At 37.6% G+C, this 22,061-nt stretch overlaps 1 protein-coding gene across 1 annotated transcript in view; it reads left to right on the forward strand.

Moving 5' to 3' along the window:
- CNTNAP4 (contactin associated protein family member 4) overlaps positions 1-22,061 on the forward strand; it is a 199,697-nt gene that overhangs the window by 156,417 nt on the left and 21,219 nt on the right. The window contains exons 17-20 of the mRNA XM_069963476.1: positions 415-633; positions 12,785-13,024; positions 13,177-13,398; positions 16,368-16,501. Of these exons, the coding sequence (XP_069819577.1) occupies positions 415-633; positions 12,785-13,024; positions 13,177-13,398; positions 16,368-16,501 (815 nt within the window). The remainder of the gene's footprint in view (positions 1-414; positions 634-12,784; positions 13,025-13,176; positions 13,399-16,367; positions 16,502-22,061) is intronic.

Genomic DNA, 22,061 nt, shown 5'->3' on the forward strand with positions numbered 1-22,061 from the left:
CACTCTTCCACCATCCAAACCTGAAAATCTACCCCTAAAAAATGCACAATCAGCAACAAACCTGTCTCTAATACTTAACTTTATGTATACTCACCTTCTGCTTCCTTCCTCTTGTCTTAAAAAATGTAGACCTCATTAGAAGGTCTCTCTCCTTTTGTCTTCTGTACCAGGTTGCCGCCTGTCTCTCATTAAGTACATGTTGATTGTACTTGTTTTTAGTGTATTTTATACATACAGAACCATGAAAGTTTATGGTGCTTTAAAAATAAAACAGAACTCTTTACTAAACATTCAGGAGTTGGTAAATGAAAGGCACAAAAAAATAAATTCTAACCAAAACTAATACATTGAAATATTTATAAAGTATATATTAAATGAACAGTGTGGTTAGCTGAAAAATATCTCTAATTTTAGCTCCAACAGATGTTGTTTTTTCGTTTGATGTTGGGAATGGCCCCGTAGAGGTTCGAGTAAGCTCACCAACTCATTTAAATAACAGCCAGTGGCATTTTGTGAAAGCTGAAAGAAACATCAAAGAAGCCTCTCTGCAAGTGGACAACTTACCCCAAAAAACATACACCACTCCCTCTGATGGTCATATACGTTTACAGCTTTACAGCCAGCTCTTCATAGGTAAGTTTAAAATTAAATTATGTCTAATGCTATACATAGTGTTGATAATGCATTATTTATGTACTGTTCAGTAAAGCAGCAAAAAAAAAAAAAAAAAAAAAATATAATAAAGTAAGTAAAGTAAGTAGCCATGAGTTCACCACTCTTGGGTATCCAGAGTAAGGGCCAGTTCACACAGAGTAAATTTGGAGTAAAATAGAACATGTCTATGGGACTACCTGCGCACCTCTGCTTGACATGTCAATTCTTTAAACGGAAAGGCGCGGAGAGAGGAGGTGCACGAGCCCTCCCATAGACAGACTGCATGACACTGAGGCAGGCGGGATTCCGTGGCAGAGAGTTCCGCCACATTCTGACAAAAGGTGGTTTAAAATAGTGACCAAAAGACCTCTGTAAGTACTAGGCATAAGAATATTAAAGGGGTAGTGCGGCGCTAAGAAATTATTCACAAAATAACACACATTACAAAGTTATACAACTTTGTAATGTATGTTATGTATGTGAGTGGCCCCCTTCCCCGTGTTCCCGACCCCCACCCGTGGACCAGGAAATGTAGTGCATTATACATACCTGATTTGTGTCGACCCCTGTCTACATTTCTTCTGACAGTGATGTAATCTTCGGGAGGCCGGCCGACCAACTCCTGCTGTCCCTCATGCCGTCCCCCCTCTGCCGCATCATAACTATGATTAACCATGCGAGTACCAGGCAGGGGATGCTGAGGTTAGAAATCATTTTTATGGACTCACATTGGTGCTGAAGGTTGGGTAAAAGTTGGCAGCCACACTGGGTGTAACCTCATTGCTATATGCTATGTTGTTGTTTTTTTCTTAATTTTTCAAATTTACTGATATCCAAATTGTTGCAACAATTCCAATTTTGTGTAATATGCAGCAGGTTCACAGACCCGTGATAAACTTTCCAGTATTTACTAAGAGAAAAAAAAATATACATATACAGTATAGATATGTATGATATTTACTCATTGATTTGTGTGATGGTTCATACTTATTACAATTAATCAATAAGACCAAAGAGTTTCAAGTGAAAATAACCTTTGCCTGCTAGAAGTGTAGAATGCAATATTTATTTAAATTGGAACTTAGAAGTGATTATTAACCCAGACATAATAGAATCAATTTATCATGGGAGTTTAACTGACCTTGAATGCCTCTTTTTTGGGTTTTAAGATCACCTATTTGTCAAGAAGAGGAAATTGATTTATTGGAATAATAGTCATTAGAAGACAGCTATTTCCATGAATTATCTTGAAAATTAATTGTACCTTCTAGTTAAGTGAAGTGTTTTATCCATATAGAGGGTAAGCTGAGAATGTATTTAAAGCAGGATATACTATTCATATAACAGTAGTACAATTATTAAGAAAAAAACATTAATAATAATGATATGGATAGGGCTGTCTATGTAGTATTAGGCCATGTTCACATAGCATAAGACACCGGCCGTTCTGTGACCCGGCCGGGTCACAGAACAGCTGGTGTCAGAGAAGATCATTCCGGCCGGTACTGCAGTACTGGCCGGATGATCTTCCTTTCTGATGAATTGGGATGCGCCCACATCCCAATTCAGCGCTGCACACAATGGAGCATGCGGCTGGAGCTGCACGCTCAAATGTGTGAGCGGACCTATGTGTGCGGCCGCTATTCAATGAATAGCGGCTGCAGAAAACTGACATGTCAGTTTTTCGTTCGGCTGGATAGAATCACGGCCTGAGCGTATACTCTGTATACACTCCGGCCGGGATTTCATTCATTTACAATGCAACCTTTGTTTTGTGTAAATCACGGTCGTCATTGCAAATTGCAACAACCGCCGTGATTTATACAAAACATACGTTGTGTGAACATAGCCTAAAAAGGTAAGATAAAAATATAACATTTAAAGGATGAAATATTGGTTAATCCTGTTTATCCCTTTAAGAGACTATTTGACTTTACATTTCTTTCCTTAATTTACATAGTATTGCATTTTTCAATTTACTAAAATTACATTCCATGAAGCAACTGATGTTTGTAACAAATTAATATTTCATATGTTCTAAAGGCATGCCTTCCTCCACTATTATCTGCAGTGTCTTCAGTGATCTCTAGAGAAACTCTTTATCAACTCTTATCTAGCTCCAAGCTATATTTTATGAAACCATTCTTATACACGCTCAGTGTAGTGCATTCAACATTTTAACCTTTATTACTCACTTTTATCATTGTAGTCTTCTATCTTACCCTCATTTCATGCATTTTTTTAACTATATGTTATAATTATATTAAATGGCATTTCATTTGTTATGGTAAAGGGGGTGTTCCCAGGAATAGAAGTTTTCCTCTAACCTTCAGGCTGCGTTCACACTACGTATATTTCAGTCAGTACAGTATATTTCAGTCAGTATTGCAACCAAAACCAGGAGTGGATTAAAAACACAGAATATACTGACTGAAATATACATAGTGTGAACGCAGCCTTAAGATAGGAGATAAGTTACTGATCACTAGCGAGTCCAACCACTCTCGAATATGGAGACCCAATTCTACCCACTAAATAGAAGAGCTTTGCTCACACGCAATTGCTGCTCTATTCATATTCTGTGAGAGCACTGCACCCTGATATTTCTTGCAGCTCCTATAAAGTATGAAGCAGCTCTGTGCATGTGTGACTGAGTTAGAAACTGTTCCAATGGGATTCAATCTGCAAGAGATTAATTTTAAATGGAATGGTATACCATTGCACCTCTTTGTAAATCCTGTGTGTTGAATGGGAGCCGGGCTTTATCTAAGACTGGCTTACACATATGCCAGTCCTAATAAATGTTCTCCAATGAGCATCTCCACACCCTATTCTTTGTATGGGGTGAATTTGTAAAAATGCTCTGTGATCTCTGTGACCTGTATAAAGGGTAAACAATAATAATAATAATAATAATAATAATAATAATAATAATAATAATATGTTTATTTGTATAGCGCCAACAGATTCTGCAGCGCTTTTTTATGCATACAGTACAGAGGTACATAATACACAGTTAAATAATTAGAATCAATAAAAATAACATAAAAATACAAAGTATAAACGAGACCTGCTCGTTGGAGCTTACAAACTACAACTTGGGTTGACACTAGGCATAAGTGCTTTATTTGTCCATGGTCCAGCCATTGTACATAGTTAGAAATACAGGATGAGCCTGTAACAACGCCAATATCTGACTGCAAGTAAACATATAGAGTGCAGGAACCGTCAGAGATAGAGCAAGGGAAACAACAGAAGGGGGAAACAAGTTTAGGGAACGTTATAAGCGAGCCTGAAGAGATGAGTCTTCTGGGCACGCTTGAAACTGTGGGTATTGTGTATGAGGCTGAGGTCTTTGGGTAGGGAGTTCCAGAGAACTGGTGCAGCACGAGAGAAGTCTTGGAGGCGGGAATGAGAGGTTCTGATTATAGAAGATGTTAAGGTTAGATCACTTGCAGACCGCAGAGCACGGGAAGGATGATGGAGGGGCAGAGTTGTGAAGAGCTTTATGGGTGAGGGTGAGGAGCTTGAAGGGCATTCTGGATTTAATGGGTAACCAGTGCAGTTATGTAGCTTAGCTTAAGCTACAGTACTTAGCTTAGCTTAAGGCTTAGTGATAAAATTGAAAACTGCAAAATTTCAGGATTATTTTTAACATAGTAAAATGGGAAATAAAAAAAAAATAAAAAATAAGTTTTTTTTTTTAAAACACCCTAATAGTTTAGGGGTTTGGTCTGGGGTCCAGATTTTTTTTTTTTTGCCATAGAGACTGGAAAGGACTAAATCAGGAACAAGGTTGAGCTAAGTTGCCTTCCTGAGGTGTGTTTTACTACAGTCCTGACTTTACTCTCAGTTCACACAAATGAGGAAACAAACCTTCTGACCCAACAATTGCCCCTGTTACGTTCAAAAATCTTCTATGCCGTTGCAAAGGATTTGGTCAGGGGGAACAAGGTTATGGGGAAAGTGGCTGTATAAACATTTCCACCAGTGTTTAGTAAAGCCTTTAACTTATATGCGATGAAAAATGAGCAATATTTAGTATAATACACATTCAAGGCACATTATTACAACCACATCCCACTCTCGAGGTCAACAGTGCGTAACTCATAAAGGAAGTCACATGTCACGACCTCGCTTGGCGGGAAAAGGTGTGCAGTAGGCTGTCTGCATACATATTCTTTGTGTCATGGGTAAAAGAGACTATTGCAAAAGGGATAGTTATTGGCTTTCGGCCCTAGGGTGGCAGTATTTCTGAAACTGCATATTTTGTGAATTATTTACATGGTGCTGGGGTGAAAGTGTATTTGGAGTAGACAAATGGCACCATTGCGATTCCATGTATAAGACTTCAACATCTCTGGGACTGATTGAATCTTCCAGAAAGACAATGTCACATATCTAGAAATGTCTAATATTGGTTGGAAGAGCATAACCAAGAGCATAACCATAGCCTAATCACCTAGATTTAACCCAATCGAGCATCTCTGGGACCCCCTTGATCATTGTGTTCACCCTGTGATCCTTCCCCACACACCCTCCAGCAATTGTGGGATGCATTGCATTTAGCATGGCTCCCAATACCTGTGACAACCAACCAGGACCATACTAAGTAACTACCAGCCCTTCTAACCACTGTCGGAGCTGCACATGGTTATTACTCAAGATATTGGCTGGTGGTCATAATAATATGATTCTACAGTGTTTATGCCCTGGACCCTGAGCCCTGGGCTCGTCACTAAATCTCATGTTGTCACTAACACTTCTGATGTGGGGGTAGGCCACATGGCCACAGAACCAAATACCAGCATTATAAAACGGAACTATATGAACTGCTGTAAAACTCGCTATGAAGTTTGCTTCTATAGATTTGTAGATAATATTGATTGGGAGAAGGCCACCAGCTATGATTACCCTTAATGGCCATATCTATTGGAAACAGTAAGTTACAAAGCAGCACCACAGAAAACAGCAAGAGCCTTTTAGTAGATAGGTACAGCGTATTTTATTTTATTTTTGAATTTAATTTTATTTTTAATTGAGTTAGATTAGGAATTCAGCTTAATATTATTTTAATGATAGGAAGACACCAGGATTTGAATTAAAGGTTAATAAAATTTAACACAGATATATCATTATATATTAGATATATCAAATATATCATTCACCACTGACGGCTCTTAAAAACAAATTCTGCAAAGATGTTCGTGAAATGTCCTTTCTAGGCTTTGAGAATAAAAAATTAACCTGTTAATTCAACTTTTATTTTAGTTATATCTCTCACCAATAGGTACTTCTTATTAATCCTGTTTTATAAGGTTTAAAGGGGTTGTCCAGCGAAAAATCTTTTTCTTTTAAATGAACTGGTTTGAGAAAGTTAGATTTGTAGTTTACTTCTATTTAAAAATCTCAAGTCTTCCAGTACTTATCAGCTGCTGTATGTCCTGTAGGAAGTGGTGTATTCTTTCCTGTCTGACATAGTGCTCTCTGCTGCCTCCCCTGTCCATGTCAGGAACTGTTCAGAGCAGTTGCAAATCCCCATAGAAAATCTCTCCTGCTCTGGACAGTTCCTGACACGGACAGAGGTGGCAGCAGAGAGCACTGGAGTCAGACTGGAAAAAAAAACACCACTTCCTGCAGTACATACAGCAGCTGATAAGTACTTGAAGACTTGAGAATTTTAAATAGAAGTAAATTACACACCTATATAACTTTATGAAACCAGTTCATTTGAAAGAAAAATATTTTCGTCGGAGTACCCCTTTAATTTCATTTCTAAAACCTAAAAGTTATAATTCTTCTCTTTTGTCAAGTGCATTTTGTTTTAGAAAATGAAACCTGAGACAGACTGTAGTAGCCTAAAGATAATGGCTTTAAAATACTGTTAAAATCTATAAAAAAAGAAATAATAGCTATGAAACAAATTATATAACAGTGCTATTGAAAATGTTAGAACCATTCTCTACACACGGCTCCATTGAAATGATCCCATTTACTGCGGACTTATGGTATATCATTAGTCCAACAAAAAGAGTATTCAAAATAAAAGAATAAACACATGTAACAATGATATGGCCCAATTCTTACAGAAGATAAAAAGAGAAATTTTCTGTGTTATAGAAGTTATCCGTAATACAGATTTCATTTTTCATCGCTCATGGAAAAATATCAAAGATGTTTATTGCCTCCATCTGTCACATAGTTTTAGGATGAGTTGTCAGAGTGAATTCAGATATATTAAATCAGTTTAAAATGGTTAGGGATTTTAACATGTCTGTATTGCTTTTAGAATGGAATTAAGTTAACAATATAAACAAGTGAGGATGGAGTGATTTGTCTATTAGAAGTACTATATAACCATCAAGGAAGGCCCCATGTGCATGGTACTAGAGTAAAACAGCAGAACACAGAGATTGATACAAATCCGTAATACTCAGCAATACACGACTGTACTACATGAACTTTGTTGCATATGGAAGGTACAAGAAACACCCAAGGACTTCTATGGGTACCATATTTATCAGCTGTTAGATACTGTTAGATTAAGTGGACACTGGTACTCTTCATATATCTAGCCCCAGCCGCACGCTACATTGCGTGCAGTGGAGAGTCCTGATGTGTGCGCACACGGACTTCAGTACCGGCCGGTATGATCTTTTTTGAGACTGCCCGTTCCGTGACCCAAATGGGTCACAGAAAGGCCGGTCTCATACAGCATCTGAACACAGCCTAAGATAATAAGTACAAGAGAAAGAAAGTCATATTCAGTCATAGTCAGTTCAGCAATGATTCTGCTTCAATCGGAGACAGACTGGTTGTTTGAGATTTGGTGACCGATTGAAAAGACTGTTAAGGTTCTTGCACATAGCTATTTTATATAATACGGGACTAATATGAGGCTTCAAGTATAGCTTCATCTGTGTCCCATTATATTGTGCTTTTCTATGTTGGGTTACATGTAAAAATACATTTTGCATGCTCTTTCTGACTCCATATTAATATTGCTTCTAGCAGAGATCATGGGGGCATTCACACATTCCTACCATGATCTGTAATTACAGACAATGTACAATGGAATGGACTTGGTATCATCATTTATTATGATGCCGGGAGCTCCAAAATTGAAATACCATGTCACTACAGTAACACAAAGATTTCAGAGCTCCTGGCATCGTAATGAATGATGATGTCAGGAACTCCAAAGTCTGTTCCGTTGCACATTGTCCATAATTACAGACCATGCATAAAGCGTCTGAATGCCCCCAATTTCTGTACACATTGGGGGAGATTTATCAAACTGGTGTAAAGTAGAATTGTCTTAGATGCCCCTAGCAACAAATCAGATTCCACTTTTCATTCCTGACAGAGTCTTTGAAAAAAAAAAGGTGGAATCTGATTGGTTGCTAGGGGCATCTAAGACAAATCTACTTTACACCAGTTTGATAAATCTCCCCCAATGAGTTTAATAAAACCTATAGTATATAGCAGTGCTGTATTGCTCCCTGTTGAGGAAGCCATACAAACTCTGAGCATTGCTGTACAGGTGCCATGCGCTGGGCTCTGCTCCTATATACAGTGTATCCTAAGCAACTAGACTTTTAGGTATGACTCAGCTGTAAAAGCTCAAGACTCAATTGACTTTGTAGAGTAATGCTGTGTTTACACAGAACAATTATCGTTCGAATTTGCACAATAACGATCGAATTCGAACGATAGTTTGTGTAAAGGCAGCGAACGATCAAATGACGAGCGAGAAATCGTTCATTTTGATTTTACAACATGTGCTTAAATCGTCGTTCGCAAAAAATTTGCAGATCGTTCTGTGTAAACAGTAATTCACCTATTTAACCTATGTGCAATATAGGCTTAAGCGATCGCAAAACGATTTTTCCGCACGATATATCATACCGTCTAAACTCTGATTGTTATAAAAAAAAATTGTTACTTCAAAATCGTTCATCGTGCGATCGGGTGAATTATCGCTCTGTGTAAGCGCAGCATTAGGATGTGGAAACTGTGGCAGCAGCGACATATCATTTCCAATCTCAGAAGTTTAGACTTAGACTTTTCATACTTATTTGGTGAAACTTCGAAGAAGTTTTCTTTTTAGCTTTTGGATATTGATGTTAATATTAATATTTGTTTCCCAAGCTATTTTATTACTAATAAAAACACCCAAGGCTCATTTGGTTTAATAAAGTACGTCCTTATTTTATATGCAACAGATGTTGCCTAATGTTTGAGCAGGGGAATATGGAATTAATTGACATTCTTTCAAATTAATTCAATTTGCTGGGATGAGTGCTAGTTTTAAACTGGAAATCCTTGAGAAAGCAAATCAAATAATTTGTGGTTTAGAAGTGCCAAATCTGTGACATTTAATTAACTGACGGAAAATGAATGCTTTACAACCGGCATAGTCTGGAGTAGTCACATATGGTTGTAAGATTGTAATAAATATTAAGAAGCTAATGCATTTGTTTACTGTACGACCTAAAAGAGCAAGGATGACATATGTACTGCATTATTAAAGGAATTAACAAAGCAAAGGGGAGTCTTTATAATATGTAGCCTTTATCACATGCTCCAAGTGGAGTATTATCACAAGAAAACCATATCTAGACACTCATGCCATATCACATACTGCTTCTACTTGACCTTCATGAACAAACACATAATGACTAGATACACAAAGCATTGATACAAAGTACAAAGACATGGCTACATGGGATATAGAATCCACCTTCTGTGAAATTTATTGCTGCATAATCTTCCAAATAATCAATACATGAATGAACAAATATTTTCAGACATTGGCTATGTTCACACAAAATTTTTCTAGCTCCATTTTAAAATGACATCCGTTATCTTGAGTCTAAAATAACGGAGGTTACTTAGCTGCCTTGCTTCCCCTGCAATGACTGCTGTTTGTACAATTAATAAAAAAACATCTGCTGTTTACAAAAGACGGTAAAAACGTCAGTTATTCAATGCATTGTGTGCATTGGATGTCCGTCTTCCCATTAAGAAAAAAAAATTGCTAACTCCATACAAGGATAAATATGTATTTAAAATATCTTTAATTTAGATACTAGTGTAAATGTACACTCGTGTATTAGGAAAAATAAAAAACGGGACAGAGTTTTGCTGGTTAAAAAAAAAGAATTACCTACACAGAAAAGCTTAACCTATCATATTAAGCCCAAACAAATCAATAAAATATTACCTGTATATACTGTCACAGTAAGACTTAATTTCAGTGTTAGCAACCAAAAATGGAAAGCAAAGTATGCAAGAAAACAGAGTGCATCTAGTAGAAAAATTATGCTTGGATATGATAGATATTATGTATGGACCCATAGATGTAAAGACATAATCAATATAATAAAAAAAAAAATCACAGAATGTACAATATATACTATGCCCAGGAGTATAACAATTCTGCAAGTAAATAAAGCAACAAAAAATATTCAAAGATACTTATTCATACATAAATAAATAAATAACATATTTTTAAGCAATTGAATTCTGCAACTGCTACTACTGTGATTTACCACAGCTTCATCAGGGGAGTAATGGAGAAAATATTCCTGTAGCGCTTTTTCAGCATTCAGATACTATATTAAAAATTTAGCCATAGCTATGCACTTGTTGCTCAGTTTCCATGTCATCAGTGTGCACATCAGCGCTTTTTATGTTTCTTCTTAGCGAATACCTTCTGAAGCCCTGTTTGAGTTTTACAGTGCTCTGTGTTGTTTGCCAAAGAGTTAAATAATTGTGACCATCACACTGACACCCAAACCTGAATAAAAGCTATATTCGTTAAGAAGTCATTAATAGTGACCTAACATTAAAATATTACAAACAGACTAAAAGACAGTGCCCCATAGCATAATTCTGACAGGTAACAAAGGTGAGTCAATAATGGAGGTTCTCACCTAGTCGAGTTGTGCTAACTGCAAGGCACAACTCTTGAGTAAGCATGCAATCAGGACCACTGCCACTCCCATATGATCCTCACAGGAACAAACATACGACAATACATCTCCTCTCCAAGTATGAGTCAGCTGGGCGCAGGTCCAATGGAAATGAAAAAATGTTTACCAAAATAAATAACAACATTTATTAATCAGACACAACGTGTTTTGAGACCGGTCTGATCTCTTTATCAAGTGTCATATACAGCAATGAATTCTACTCAAAAATATATATATGGATATCCCATCAGCTGGTTGGGGCTGCAAATATTAACTCCAGGTTAACCAACACAGTAAAATAGCTTTAATTCTTTTAGCATTTGTTTATTTGTTTATTTATTTTACTGTGTTAGTTAACTTAGAGTTGATATTTGCAGCCCCACCCAGCTGATGGGTGGTGCTGGGATACATGGGAAATCTATACATATTTTTTAGTAGAATTCATTGCTGTATATGACACTTGATAAGGAGACCAGACCGGTCTCAAAATGCGTTGTGTCTGATTAATAAATGTGGTTATTTATTTTTTACCTTATGGTTAACATTTTTGGTTTTAACATTTTTTTTTTTTTTTTACATTGAACAACATAAAGGTCTTGTCAACATAGACCAACAATATGGGTGACAGAAGAGAATAGGCTATGACAATACTAAAGTTGTTATCAAGTGAGTCGAACTGGTCATAGGGTACTTAGGGAACCAGCAACAGCAGGTTTGAGATGAAGGTCCAACCTCAGAAATCAAGGACCTTGTATTATAAATCAACAGAGATTATAACATGAACTAATTGTAACATAGAAAACATAATAAAAAAAGGGGGGGGGGTATAAAGAGGCAGGAAAGAAAAGAGAAGGAAGAAGAGGGGGGAGGGAGATAGACTCATTGTCACCAAACATTGAAAGGAAGTGGAAGGGGGAGGTCATGAGGGAGGGGGAGCATAGGAGGTTCGGTTTATTCCCAACTAGTACCTTGCATGTCCTGTGTTGTATGGGGGGAGGGGGTGGTAGGAGGGGTTGAAGAGGTAGGAAGGGTAGGAAGCCACGACTGGTAGTACTGCGAGATGATCCAAGGGTTCCATGTTTTCAAGAAAGAGTCGTGGGTCCTATTCGCCCAACTCGACAGTTCCTCAAATCGGCAAATCTGATTCACCTTAGTACACCATTCGGAGATAGAGGGAGGTGTAGTCTGTTTCCATTTTAGGGGGATCAAAGATTTAGCAGCTGCTAAGAGATGCGTTATTAGATTGTGTTTGGAGGGTTTATATTGTTGTGAGGGTCTACTCAGTACAATCTGGTCCAGGGATAACTTAAACATATTGGACATGACTTTTGTTATGGTCTTCTCCACCTGCCTCCAAAAGGGGGCTATTAGGGGGCACGACCAACAGATGTGTGATAATGAACCGGTATGCGATAAACAGCGCCAACACTTATCAGTGGGGGAGAGTTTATAAGCATATAGCCACTCTGGAGTTTTATACCATTGGGACAGTAATTTGTAATGTTCTCTTGTAGGAGAACACATCTGGAGTAACCATGTGAATCGTGTAGTATAGAGGTAACTTCTGCATCCAAGAGGGTAGTTCTATGGTAAACATTTTTACATTTCCATTGGACCTGCGCCCAGATGACCCATACTTGGAGAGGAGGTGTACTATTGTAACATTAAAATATAGCAGTTCCTGCTGTCTACCCTTCCTATGATATATGTAACAGCACTCACATGAACAGATGATATGTATGGCTTGGTAAGAATAAAAAATAGGTAATACCCAAGTCCCTTGCCTGCTTTTGTTCTGAATGTTATCTGCATAATCCTGAATGGCAAAATATCAGTACTCCTCAGACTTCTGGGAGGCCATGTTCACACAACTTTTTTTTTTTGCGTTTATAATTCTTTTTAAATGACTTCGGCCATTTTGAATCCAAAATAATGTCTGGTATTTTGTGTTTTGGTCAGCCGTCAGTGCAATAACAACTGTTGGTACTTTAATCTAGTTTAGGAGGACTACTTGCCCTTTGGGTGTGTCTTCAATTGAAAAGTCCATGAAGTTGTGAACATTGCCTTATAGTGTCATGTTTAGGATACTGGCAAACAACTAGGCACAATATAAATCAATGCCTTGCTTTTTGTTTTTATTTTTCCCAAAACAGGCGGCACACCATCAAGACAGAAAGGATTTTTAGGTTGTATCCGCTCCCTAAAATTGAATGGCATTCCTATAGACTTGGAAGAAAGAGCAAAGGTGACCCCCGGTATTAAACCTGGTTGTCCTGGACACTGCAGTAGCTATGGGAACTTATGTAATAATGGAGGAAAATGTATTGAAAAACATAATGGATTTTCATGTGACTGCAGTTTATCAGCATACACTGGAGCATTTTGCAAAAAAGGTCAGTGTACTTGAACCAAGTTATAGGAATACCTATAGAATAGCAGGTGTTTAGTATAGTAATAATACCCAAGTCTACATGTGGTTGTTACCCTGTAATGTTATGCATGCTTGAGTTCTATTGTGTTATTAATTTTACTGTATTTTTTACAGAAATTTCAGCACAGTTTGAAGCTGAATCATCATTAGCTTTTAATATTGAAGAAAATTATACTATGGTTAAAAATTCAAGCTTGCAGATATCTTCTATTTACGCTGATTCAAGTACAAAAGAAAACATAGCTTTTAATTTCAGAACGACTCAAGCACCAAGTTTATTGCTATTTGCCCAATCTCTGAACAAAGCATACATTTCAGTTATCATCTCCAAAAATGGTACGTACAAGACAAAATGTATACTCTAATATTAATGCATCCAATGTAGTGGTCACAGTTTAGTCTCTTATCCCTTAGGAGTGGAGATGAGCGAATCACTCAGAACTTAGATTCACAAATAAGCCAGTCAATCATTTAATTTCTGCCATGGACAGTAGTGGACATTGATGGATCAGCACCCACTGTGTTCACTGTGACTTTCTATAATGCATACCCAGCACCCAGTGTCTTGGTATATTGAATAACAGTCCCCTAGTTACTTGGTATACTGGATAATGGCTTCACTGCTCCCATAAAAAAAACACCCACAATCCACCCTCCTCTCCTCTCTGTATTTCTCTCCCTGCTCTAACTGGCCGCTGCAACCTTTTCTCCACTATACACAGCTGACTGGCCGCCTCCAGGAAACCAATCACCTTATATAGGGGGGGGGGGGTTGCTGACATCACAGAGGGGTTTACAGCTGATTGGTTGATGGATAATCCCTTGATCCCGTCAAAAGACAGTACTGTAAGCTAACATGTGCGGTCGCCATGTTAAATGAATTTGTGACGCACATCTGGAGAATTTGCTAAGCCAATCTGGTGAATTCGTGAATCACTACAAAGTGAATTAAATGCCCGATTTACTTCAAAATGGAATTCATCAGATTTGCTTCACTCATCTCTAATCAGAGGGACTGAAATAATGCTACATTTCCATTGCACTCATACCTGTATTTTGTTATATACTGTACATCCCAATAATATGCCCCCACTAGCTGAGCATTATTCCCTTACTTGCCATTTGTCTTGTCATTTCTAAATATTATTATGAATGGCATCTGTATGGCAAGGAGATACTGACATTTGTAATAGTAGCCTCTTCCCTAAAGACACTTGTGGGGAAACATGAGGGAAGTTGAATGCAAAGAAAGTTTTTAAGCTCAAAAGACTGTTGCAACAATATGTGTTAGATGTACACCAATATATATCAGCCTGGAGTTCTTACAGATATGAGCAGTGAGCTCAGCTTGCGCCTTAAATTGGCCCCAGTTGAGCTAAATCTCTCATTGAAGCGATAAAAAAAAGAAATATATTTGCAGAGTCTTGGAGTAAATGGGAGCAAAAATTAGTTTTCTGAAATTAAAAATATTGACTACAGTATTGGGAAAAATCAAGCGAAAAACAAATGATAAAATCTAACCAGAAAAAAATAAATAAATAAAAGAAAAACCAAACAGCATAGTATATCTATTTTAGTGCAACTGGTTGAAAGTAATTGAAACATGGTGAAAAATTGTGGTTATTGGTTTAGAAACAAACAAGATTGTCAGCCCTAATATTATTTCCTTCATTTCCTTCAGACATGTTCATATCGTGGTAAATACTTGTGATCAATCTCATTCATTTGTGATCTTGTCTTACAAAGGGATCTTTTGAATACTGAAAGCTCACAATTCTAACAATTTTATGTTGGCCAATAAAGGTATCACTCCTAAAATACTTTGATCACAAGAATTTACCACTATATGGATTTTTCTTGCTAACACGGTGCCATACTATATTTTTTTCTAACCACTTCAGACATGTTATAATTTTCAAAGTATCCTCAATTATGTATCCTGTAATGATGGCGCCAAAAATGCGAAATGACATACAGAAAAAAATGTGAACATAGCCTGAGTGTTTATATGTGTGTTTCTTCAGATACTTTGTAATATTATACCCAATGAAGAGACCTAGGTTGCCTTAACAGCTTACTATTTAACATAATCTATTATAATTTTTAAAAGATATCTAATCTGTGTCTTTCACCAAAAGCCATAAAACATTCATAGAATCATTATATATTATAAGATCTACAAGATATAAATTGTTGGGTTGTAGTACATTAATTGTGAAGTGCAATTTTGGTTTGTTGTAATATTCCTATGGACGTTGATTAATCTACCACCTGGTGAGTACATAAAATTTCATGATTTATGATCATAAATTATCAGTCTTATCTTTGACCTTCAGAACTGTACAAGAAAAGTTTGGATGCATATAGTAGGGGTGAGAAAAACAAACTGCATTGCTCAGCAGAGTGCTGATACCCTTTGTCTAGTGACAATCTAAGTTTAGGTATACATAAAGTATGAGTATTTTATTTAAAAATAGACACAAATTAAAGGGGTATTCCAGAAAAATTAATCTATCCTATCCAGCCTCTTTACCCCCGCCAATCTCCATATCAGGCCCCGGCTTCTGTATTATGAATAGTGCTGCAGGTATGGCACGTTACCAACAGCTTTATTTATTCCTATGAAGCGACAGAAAGAGCTGGAAGAGTGCTGAATTTGGCTCTTTCCATCGGCTCCATAGGAATGAATAGAGCTATAGGTCTATTCATAATACAAAAGCCAGGGCCCAATATGGAGATCAGCAGAAGATACAGGGGTTGGACCCGCGCGATCTCTTACTTTTTTAATTTTTCTTGGAATACCTCCTTAGGCCATGCTCATATTTAGTATAACACCGGCCGGATCACAGAACAGCCGATGTTGCTGAAGGCCATCCCGGCCGATACTGCAGGATGATCTTCACTCCTGCTGAAATCACATGTGGGCGTACCAGTGTGTGCCCACATCCGAATTCACCGCTGCACACAATAAAGCCGAGCTATTTATTGTGTGAATTGAAAGGTTCTCTGTGGCCGGAGTGTATATTATGTGGGATTCCCTTTAGCTGCAGCACAATGTAAGTTAAGTATTAATAACGGCCGTGTTGCAAATAAGTAAAAATTTTAGCTAGAGTAAGTAAGATGATAAAGGCAACATTGCTTTTAACAAAAAATGAAAACATTTGACCTACTGTTTAATAGTAGCACCCAATCCTGTTGTCAGATTGTGGCTTCTGTTGTCCTCTTTCAAAGGACCGACCATATAGCATATTGCTTCAGGTTATGTCTAATCTCGTGTTTATTTGTTTTCCCTTGTTTTCCTTTAGGAAGTTTGCAAATAAGATACAAATTGAATTATTATCATGATCCTGATGTTTTTACAATCAACTCTAAAAACCTGGCTGATGGTCAACTCCACAGAGTGTCAATTTTAAGAAAACAAGATATTTTATTTGTGGAGGTATTATTGCTAGAATTTTTATTACTGTTGTTATGTAAATATATATTTTTTTTTGCATCTGTACCATTGCCTACATAGTTTCTTTTAAGTGGTGTGTATCATAAAGATTGGTTTCCAAATACAAGCTACTCATCAAGGCACATAGCAGACTAGAGAACCTGCGTAGCATTCATCAATCATGAAGGAGACAGGAAGTATCGTAGGTATCAGCGAAGGTGACAATGAGAATTAAAGTATCCATCATTCTGCACGATAAACCTATACTGATTTTTTTAAGAGGATCTGTGGGATGTATGTAAAAACCATTTCTCTGGACTAAGAGCCAAGAAACATGACATGATCATCTCATGAATTTGTTACACGGCAAGTCTCACCATCAACAGATCAACAGTTCATCAGCAGACGTGCACTGCATAACATACATATTATGGAACGCTATGACAGCTTAAATTGCAGCAAATATATTACAGTAGCTCATGCTGTATGTTGGAACATTTTTATGTCGCCTATCACTTATCACTTGTCTATAAGATGAATAATGATTGCTAAAACAATGAGAGTCCAACCATTAGAAGCTAACCTAGTAGCTAATTCAATTCTCTCCTTACCTCTCATTATTGTATAGAACAGTGCCATACGTGCTTGGCCACTGCCTCATACAATTACGTCTCTTCTGGTGACAAGGGATCACAGAGAAGTCTTCCGTAGAGATGATCGAACCTCGGAAAATCTTGGGGTTCTATCGAACACAAACCTTCCGCATTTGATTCCCGATGCCTTCCTGGTCCGTGGGGAAGGAGGAAACAGCCTGGGTACTGCCTGGAATTCTGGGATTCAGTCTATTACCTAGGCTGAATCCTGGAATTCCAGGCGGTACCCGGGCTGTCTCCTCCTTCCCCATGGACAGGGAAGGCATCGGGAATCAAATTCTGAAGGTTCGAGTTCGGAAGGACCTAAGATTTTCCGATGTTTGATCATCTGTAGTCTTCTGTAGGTGCCTCAGTAGTTGTACCCTAAGCCTTCTGACCAATACTGTGTACATATAAAGGATAAGTGTTGGAGGTCAGAAAACACCTGTTCACACACAGTAAAATAATACCAAAATACAGTCATAATTTTGAATAAAAAAAAATACAATGTGATGAGCAGGAGGTAAATAATAAGCATTTTCATTATTGTGATGGTCGTAATAAATTTCGGACGTTATCCTAAACTGTTTGTGTACTTCCGGGCAATCCCTTTCACTTCAATGGAGCACATAATTAAAATGAACATATGGCCGTATTTTTACCAGTCCAGAGATACAGCCAGGGAGAGAGAACAGCAGTGCACTGCATTCCCTGGATGACTGATCATTCCACTGTAATAGATTGACTATAATGAAGCAAAATAGTCCGATTTGACTAAGAATTGAGAGGAGACGTGCTCTCCCTTTGGCTGTACCTCTAGATCACAGTGAACCTAAGCTGAGACCCACTGCGATCAATAACTTTTGACATACCAAGACAATAAGGCTTTGAAGGCATGAATAAATGAACTTTATACTCACCAGCCCTTATCCCTTGCTGCATCTGTCCCATAATGCCTGATTCTAGCTTCCTGCTTTCATTTAAACATGTAGGAAGTTCCTAAGGCAGGTGACCACTGAATGAGATCTTCCTGCGAATCAAAATGAAAGCAAAAAGCATTGCATTAATTTAGGACCATCACTGGTCACAGTTTATCATTTTATCATTAGTGAAGTACAGTTACTAATAGGAAAACAGTGAAAAAATGTTTGTTTTTTTATTTATTTTATACTATCAGTTCATAGCTTATATGTTGATGAACAAACCACAATGAGGAACCATCAGATATTCATATATACAAAATTTAAGTTGCTGCAGTGCTCATTCTGGAACCATGAAAATAGCGGCAAGGAAAAGAAAAGCACTAGAAGTGCAGCACTCCATTATAACAGTAGAAAACATACATGTATATATATATATATATATATATATATATATATTTATTTTATTTTTATTTTTTTTTCAATTTCACAATAAAACAATCCCTCCCCCCCACCCAAAAAATATACTTTATTGCTGCATAGAATACATAAAAAAAAATGAAAGCACACACAAGGCACAAGTATATTAAGAGGTGCTGCTATCACTAGCCCACCACCTCATCCCAGCAGGTCATACTCCATGTGAGGGCATATGTAAATACAGGTAAGTGCAGAGATTAAAACCATTTAAGAATCAAGATTCTTGGAAGTACATTAGCCAAATCTCCCATCAAAAGAAAAAGAGAAGAAATAAAAACAAACTCCCCCTCATTGCCCCCATCTCAACATGTTTTTAAAGTTTCCATTTTGTATGATCATCCAACTTTGTACATTGACCCAAAGCAACCCCTTGATTTCTTATGCTTAGTGTAATTTTAGAATAGCAGTGTTTGCCACCAGGCATTGAAGGGCTAGTGCCTAGGCTGCCACATTGCAGGGGGCGGCACATATCAAGGGGAATGTTTTATTCTATTTTTGCAATCATGCTTCCCTACCTGTTGCCTGATAGGGATGTCACACTAATTTGATGATCTTGAAGGCATGTATCCACTGCTGCTAACCTGCAGCTTCTCAGACCATCCAAAGAACTGCACAGCATGTCTATATAAATATCTGCAGGGTTACCGCGCAAGGTCAAGACAACAGGAGAACTATGTAAGAAACCCTGTGAGGGCTAAACATGCTACATTAAGACACCCACTGGAGGCCAGCAGAACAGCTTTGTTAAGGGAAGATATAGACCTAGACCAGGATAAGCCTTGAGCAACAAAAAGGCCAAAATTTTAGAAATTTAAGAAAAGCGGTGGGGGACTAGGTTAGTATAAGAGGTAGGGACCTCAGAATATGGGTGACGTAAAGGAAGCTAGGATTATGGTGGGGGTAGGGTGGAAGTTTTTATTTAGTGGCAACTGGGTGACAGGAAAGGGTATGTGACCTAAGGTTCCATATGGACAGCTGGTATTATGGATTGCAAGAAGTGTAACCGAGTGCTAAAGCTGAACAAAAGGACACAATGTAACCTCTAAATAGTATGAGTGATGGTTATCTAGTTAAAGTATATATATCTTTATCTAGTTAAAGTATATATAGCTCATCTAGTTGAGGTGCATATTCCAGTTCCTGGCAAAGCACAGTGCACCCTGTATTTCCCAATAGGGTACTCTTGGAGAACACAGTCCCTACCACTGACCACCATAAAATCTACTTTTTTGCTTTCGACCCCTGCCATGCTTCATTTTTAGTATTGACAAAATATCAATAGCTCTCAGTATACAATCTACAGCGATTTTTATGAGGTTGGCTCTATTTACAATTCCAAGGAAAGATTTATTATTATCATCATCATCATCATCATCATCATCATCATCATCATCATCATCATCATCATCACTACTACTACTACTACTATCATGCTTTTGGCTTTTATTTGACTGTTATTTGCCTCTTTGAGTGTACCTAGTGAATGATGCCTAGTGTGTTCTTCACTGGTACTGTATATAAAACAGAAATTATATTTCCTAAAGTTGATATTTGCTTTTAATACAGAAAAAATGTACCCAAATAAATGAATCTAAAGATGAAGTAATAAAGATCCCTAGATATGAAAAGTCTTTCATAAACCCTATGCACTTAAACGTATCTTTCATCAACCTCTCACTTGCTTTTGACATGTTAATGAGTCAAAGCTGGCATTTCAAAACATTTAATTTATGTAAGATAACCTCAAAAAGAAATCATCACATTCTTTTAAAGCCTTGAGCAATGTCATAGGTTCTGTGCAAGTATGTCATCTGCGTATAAGGTTATAGCTTCTTGTTTGTTCCCAACTATAATACCCTGAATACTTTTAGATTTTCTGATTGCTTATCCTAAAGGTTTGATTAACATATTGAATATCATCAGCAGCAGGGGTCAACCCTTATGCATTTTGTTTGAAATGTGTGTGACATATGGCCTGCACTCAGCGGATCCTTAGCTGTGCGACCAATTTGTAGAGCCACAGTTTGGAAATGTTAGTTTAATATACGCAAGTGTATTCTTACAAAAGCTATCTCTGCATCTAAACATAAAAGTACACTGGGGCACATGAGATGGTAACCACTTTAAAGGAAAACTATCAGCAAGTTAGAAAAATCTAACCTGCTGATAGCCCCCTATTGCGCACGGAGTGACAAGGAGGAAGGTATGTATCTTTTTCATAATGTTATACTACATTGTTTTCTCAATATAAAACATTTCAAAAGAATAAATATGGGAATGAACAGAAAAATAAAATACTGATAATTATAATGCTTTTATTTGTATAGCGCACACAGATTCCGCAGCACTTTACATAGTTTTTTTTTTGCCAATTATTGCTTCCTGTCCCTAATAGGGCTCTCAATCTTAATTCACCTATCTGTATGTTTTTGGGTGTGGGAGGAAACCAACACAAACACAGAGAGAACATACAAACTCTTAGCAGATGTTGCCCTTGGTGGGATTTGAACCGAGGACCCCAGCACTGCAAGGTTACAGTGCTAACCACTGAGCAACCATGCAATGTCTTTTTTTTCCCTACTGTATTTACACAGGAAAATCTAAGGGCAAATGATATGATTGAGGATGACTTGTACATTGTAAAGCCCCTCCTTCAATTACCCCAACGGATTTACGCCAGTGCTGTTAGGGAATAAACCAAAAGGGATTTACTAGGTTTGGCACAATGTTTCGGCAGGGATTTGTGTCACAATAATATAATGAATGTCAGGACTTAAAGAGGGACTTCAGCGAAAAGCTTTTTCCCTGTAATTGAAACACATTACAAAGTTATATAACTTTGTAATACGATTCAATCACCTTTCTGCCCCCCCTTCCCTATCTTTTCCCCCCTCAACCCCCCACCAGGAAGTGAAGTAAACTCTTGTCAACTAATGACTGTTGACTCCTTGCTGTTCTGTAGCAGCCATTTTGTGACAATGACATAATCAAGAGGGAGGCAGGTCTAAGCCCTGTTAAGCCAGCCTACCTATGTCACATGACTCAGGTTGCTCAGCTCTGATTGGCTTACCAAGATGTAAGCCATCTCACAGTTTTACAGAGTCAGTCAGACGTCACAGGAGACAAAGTGCGTCATGTGAAAGCCCAAACCAGGAAGTAAAGAAAAAATGAAGCCACCAACTGGAGCTTCAGGGACCAGCAAACAGCGGGAAATTCAAACGGAGACAGACTCAGGAGGGATAGTAAATGTAAAAACTATGTTCATGATTGATTTATTTTTTTTCTCCATCAGTGCCAGAGTACCCCTTTAAAGTTCCCTATTGTAACATTGCCCAGAGCATAACATTGCCCACACTGACTTGCCTATTTACCATAGAGTGGAAACACTAAGCCTTACATATGGACAGATGTATCGAACCTTGTCCACCCTTACCCTTATTTTAGCTTAGCTAGAGATTCCAATTTGTTATTGAAGCTTTTCAATGCAATTCACAACATACTAGCAGAACACACAAAACACCTCATTTTCAT

The sequence above is a fragment of the Dendropsophus ebraccatus genome, chromosome 3, assembly GCF_027789765.1.
Source record: "Dendropsophus ebraccatus isolate aDenEbr1 chromosome 3, aDenEbr1.pat, whole genome shotgun sequence".
NCBI lineage: Eukaryota > Metazoa > Chordata > Amphibia > Anura > Hylidae > Dendropsophus > Dendropsophus ebraccatus.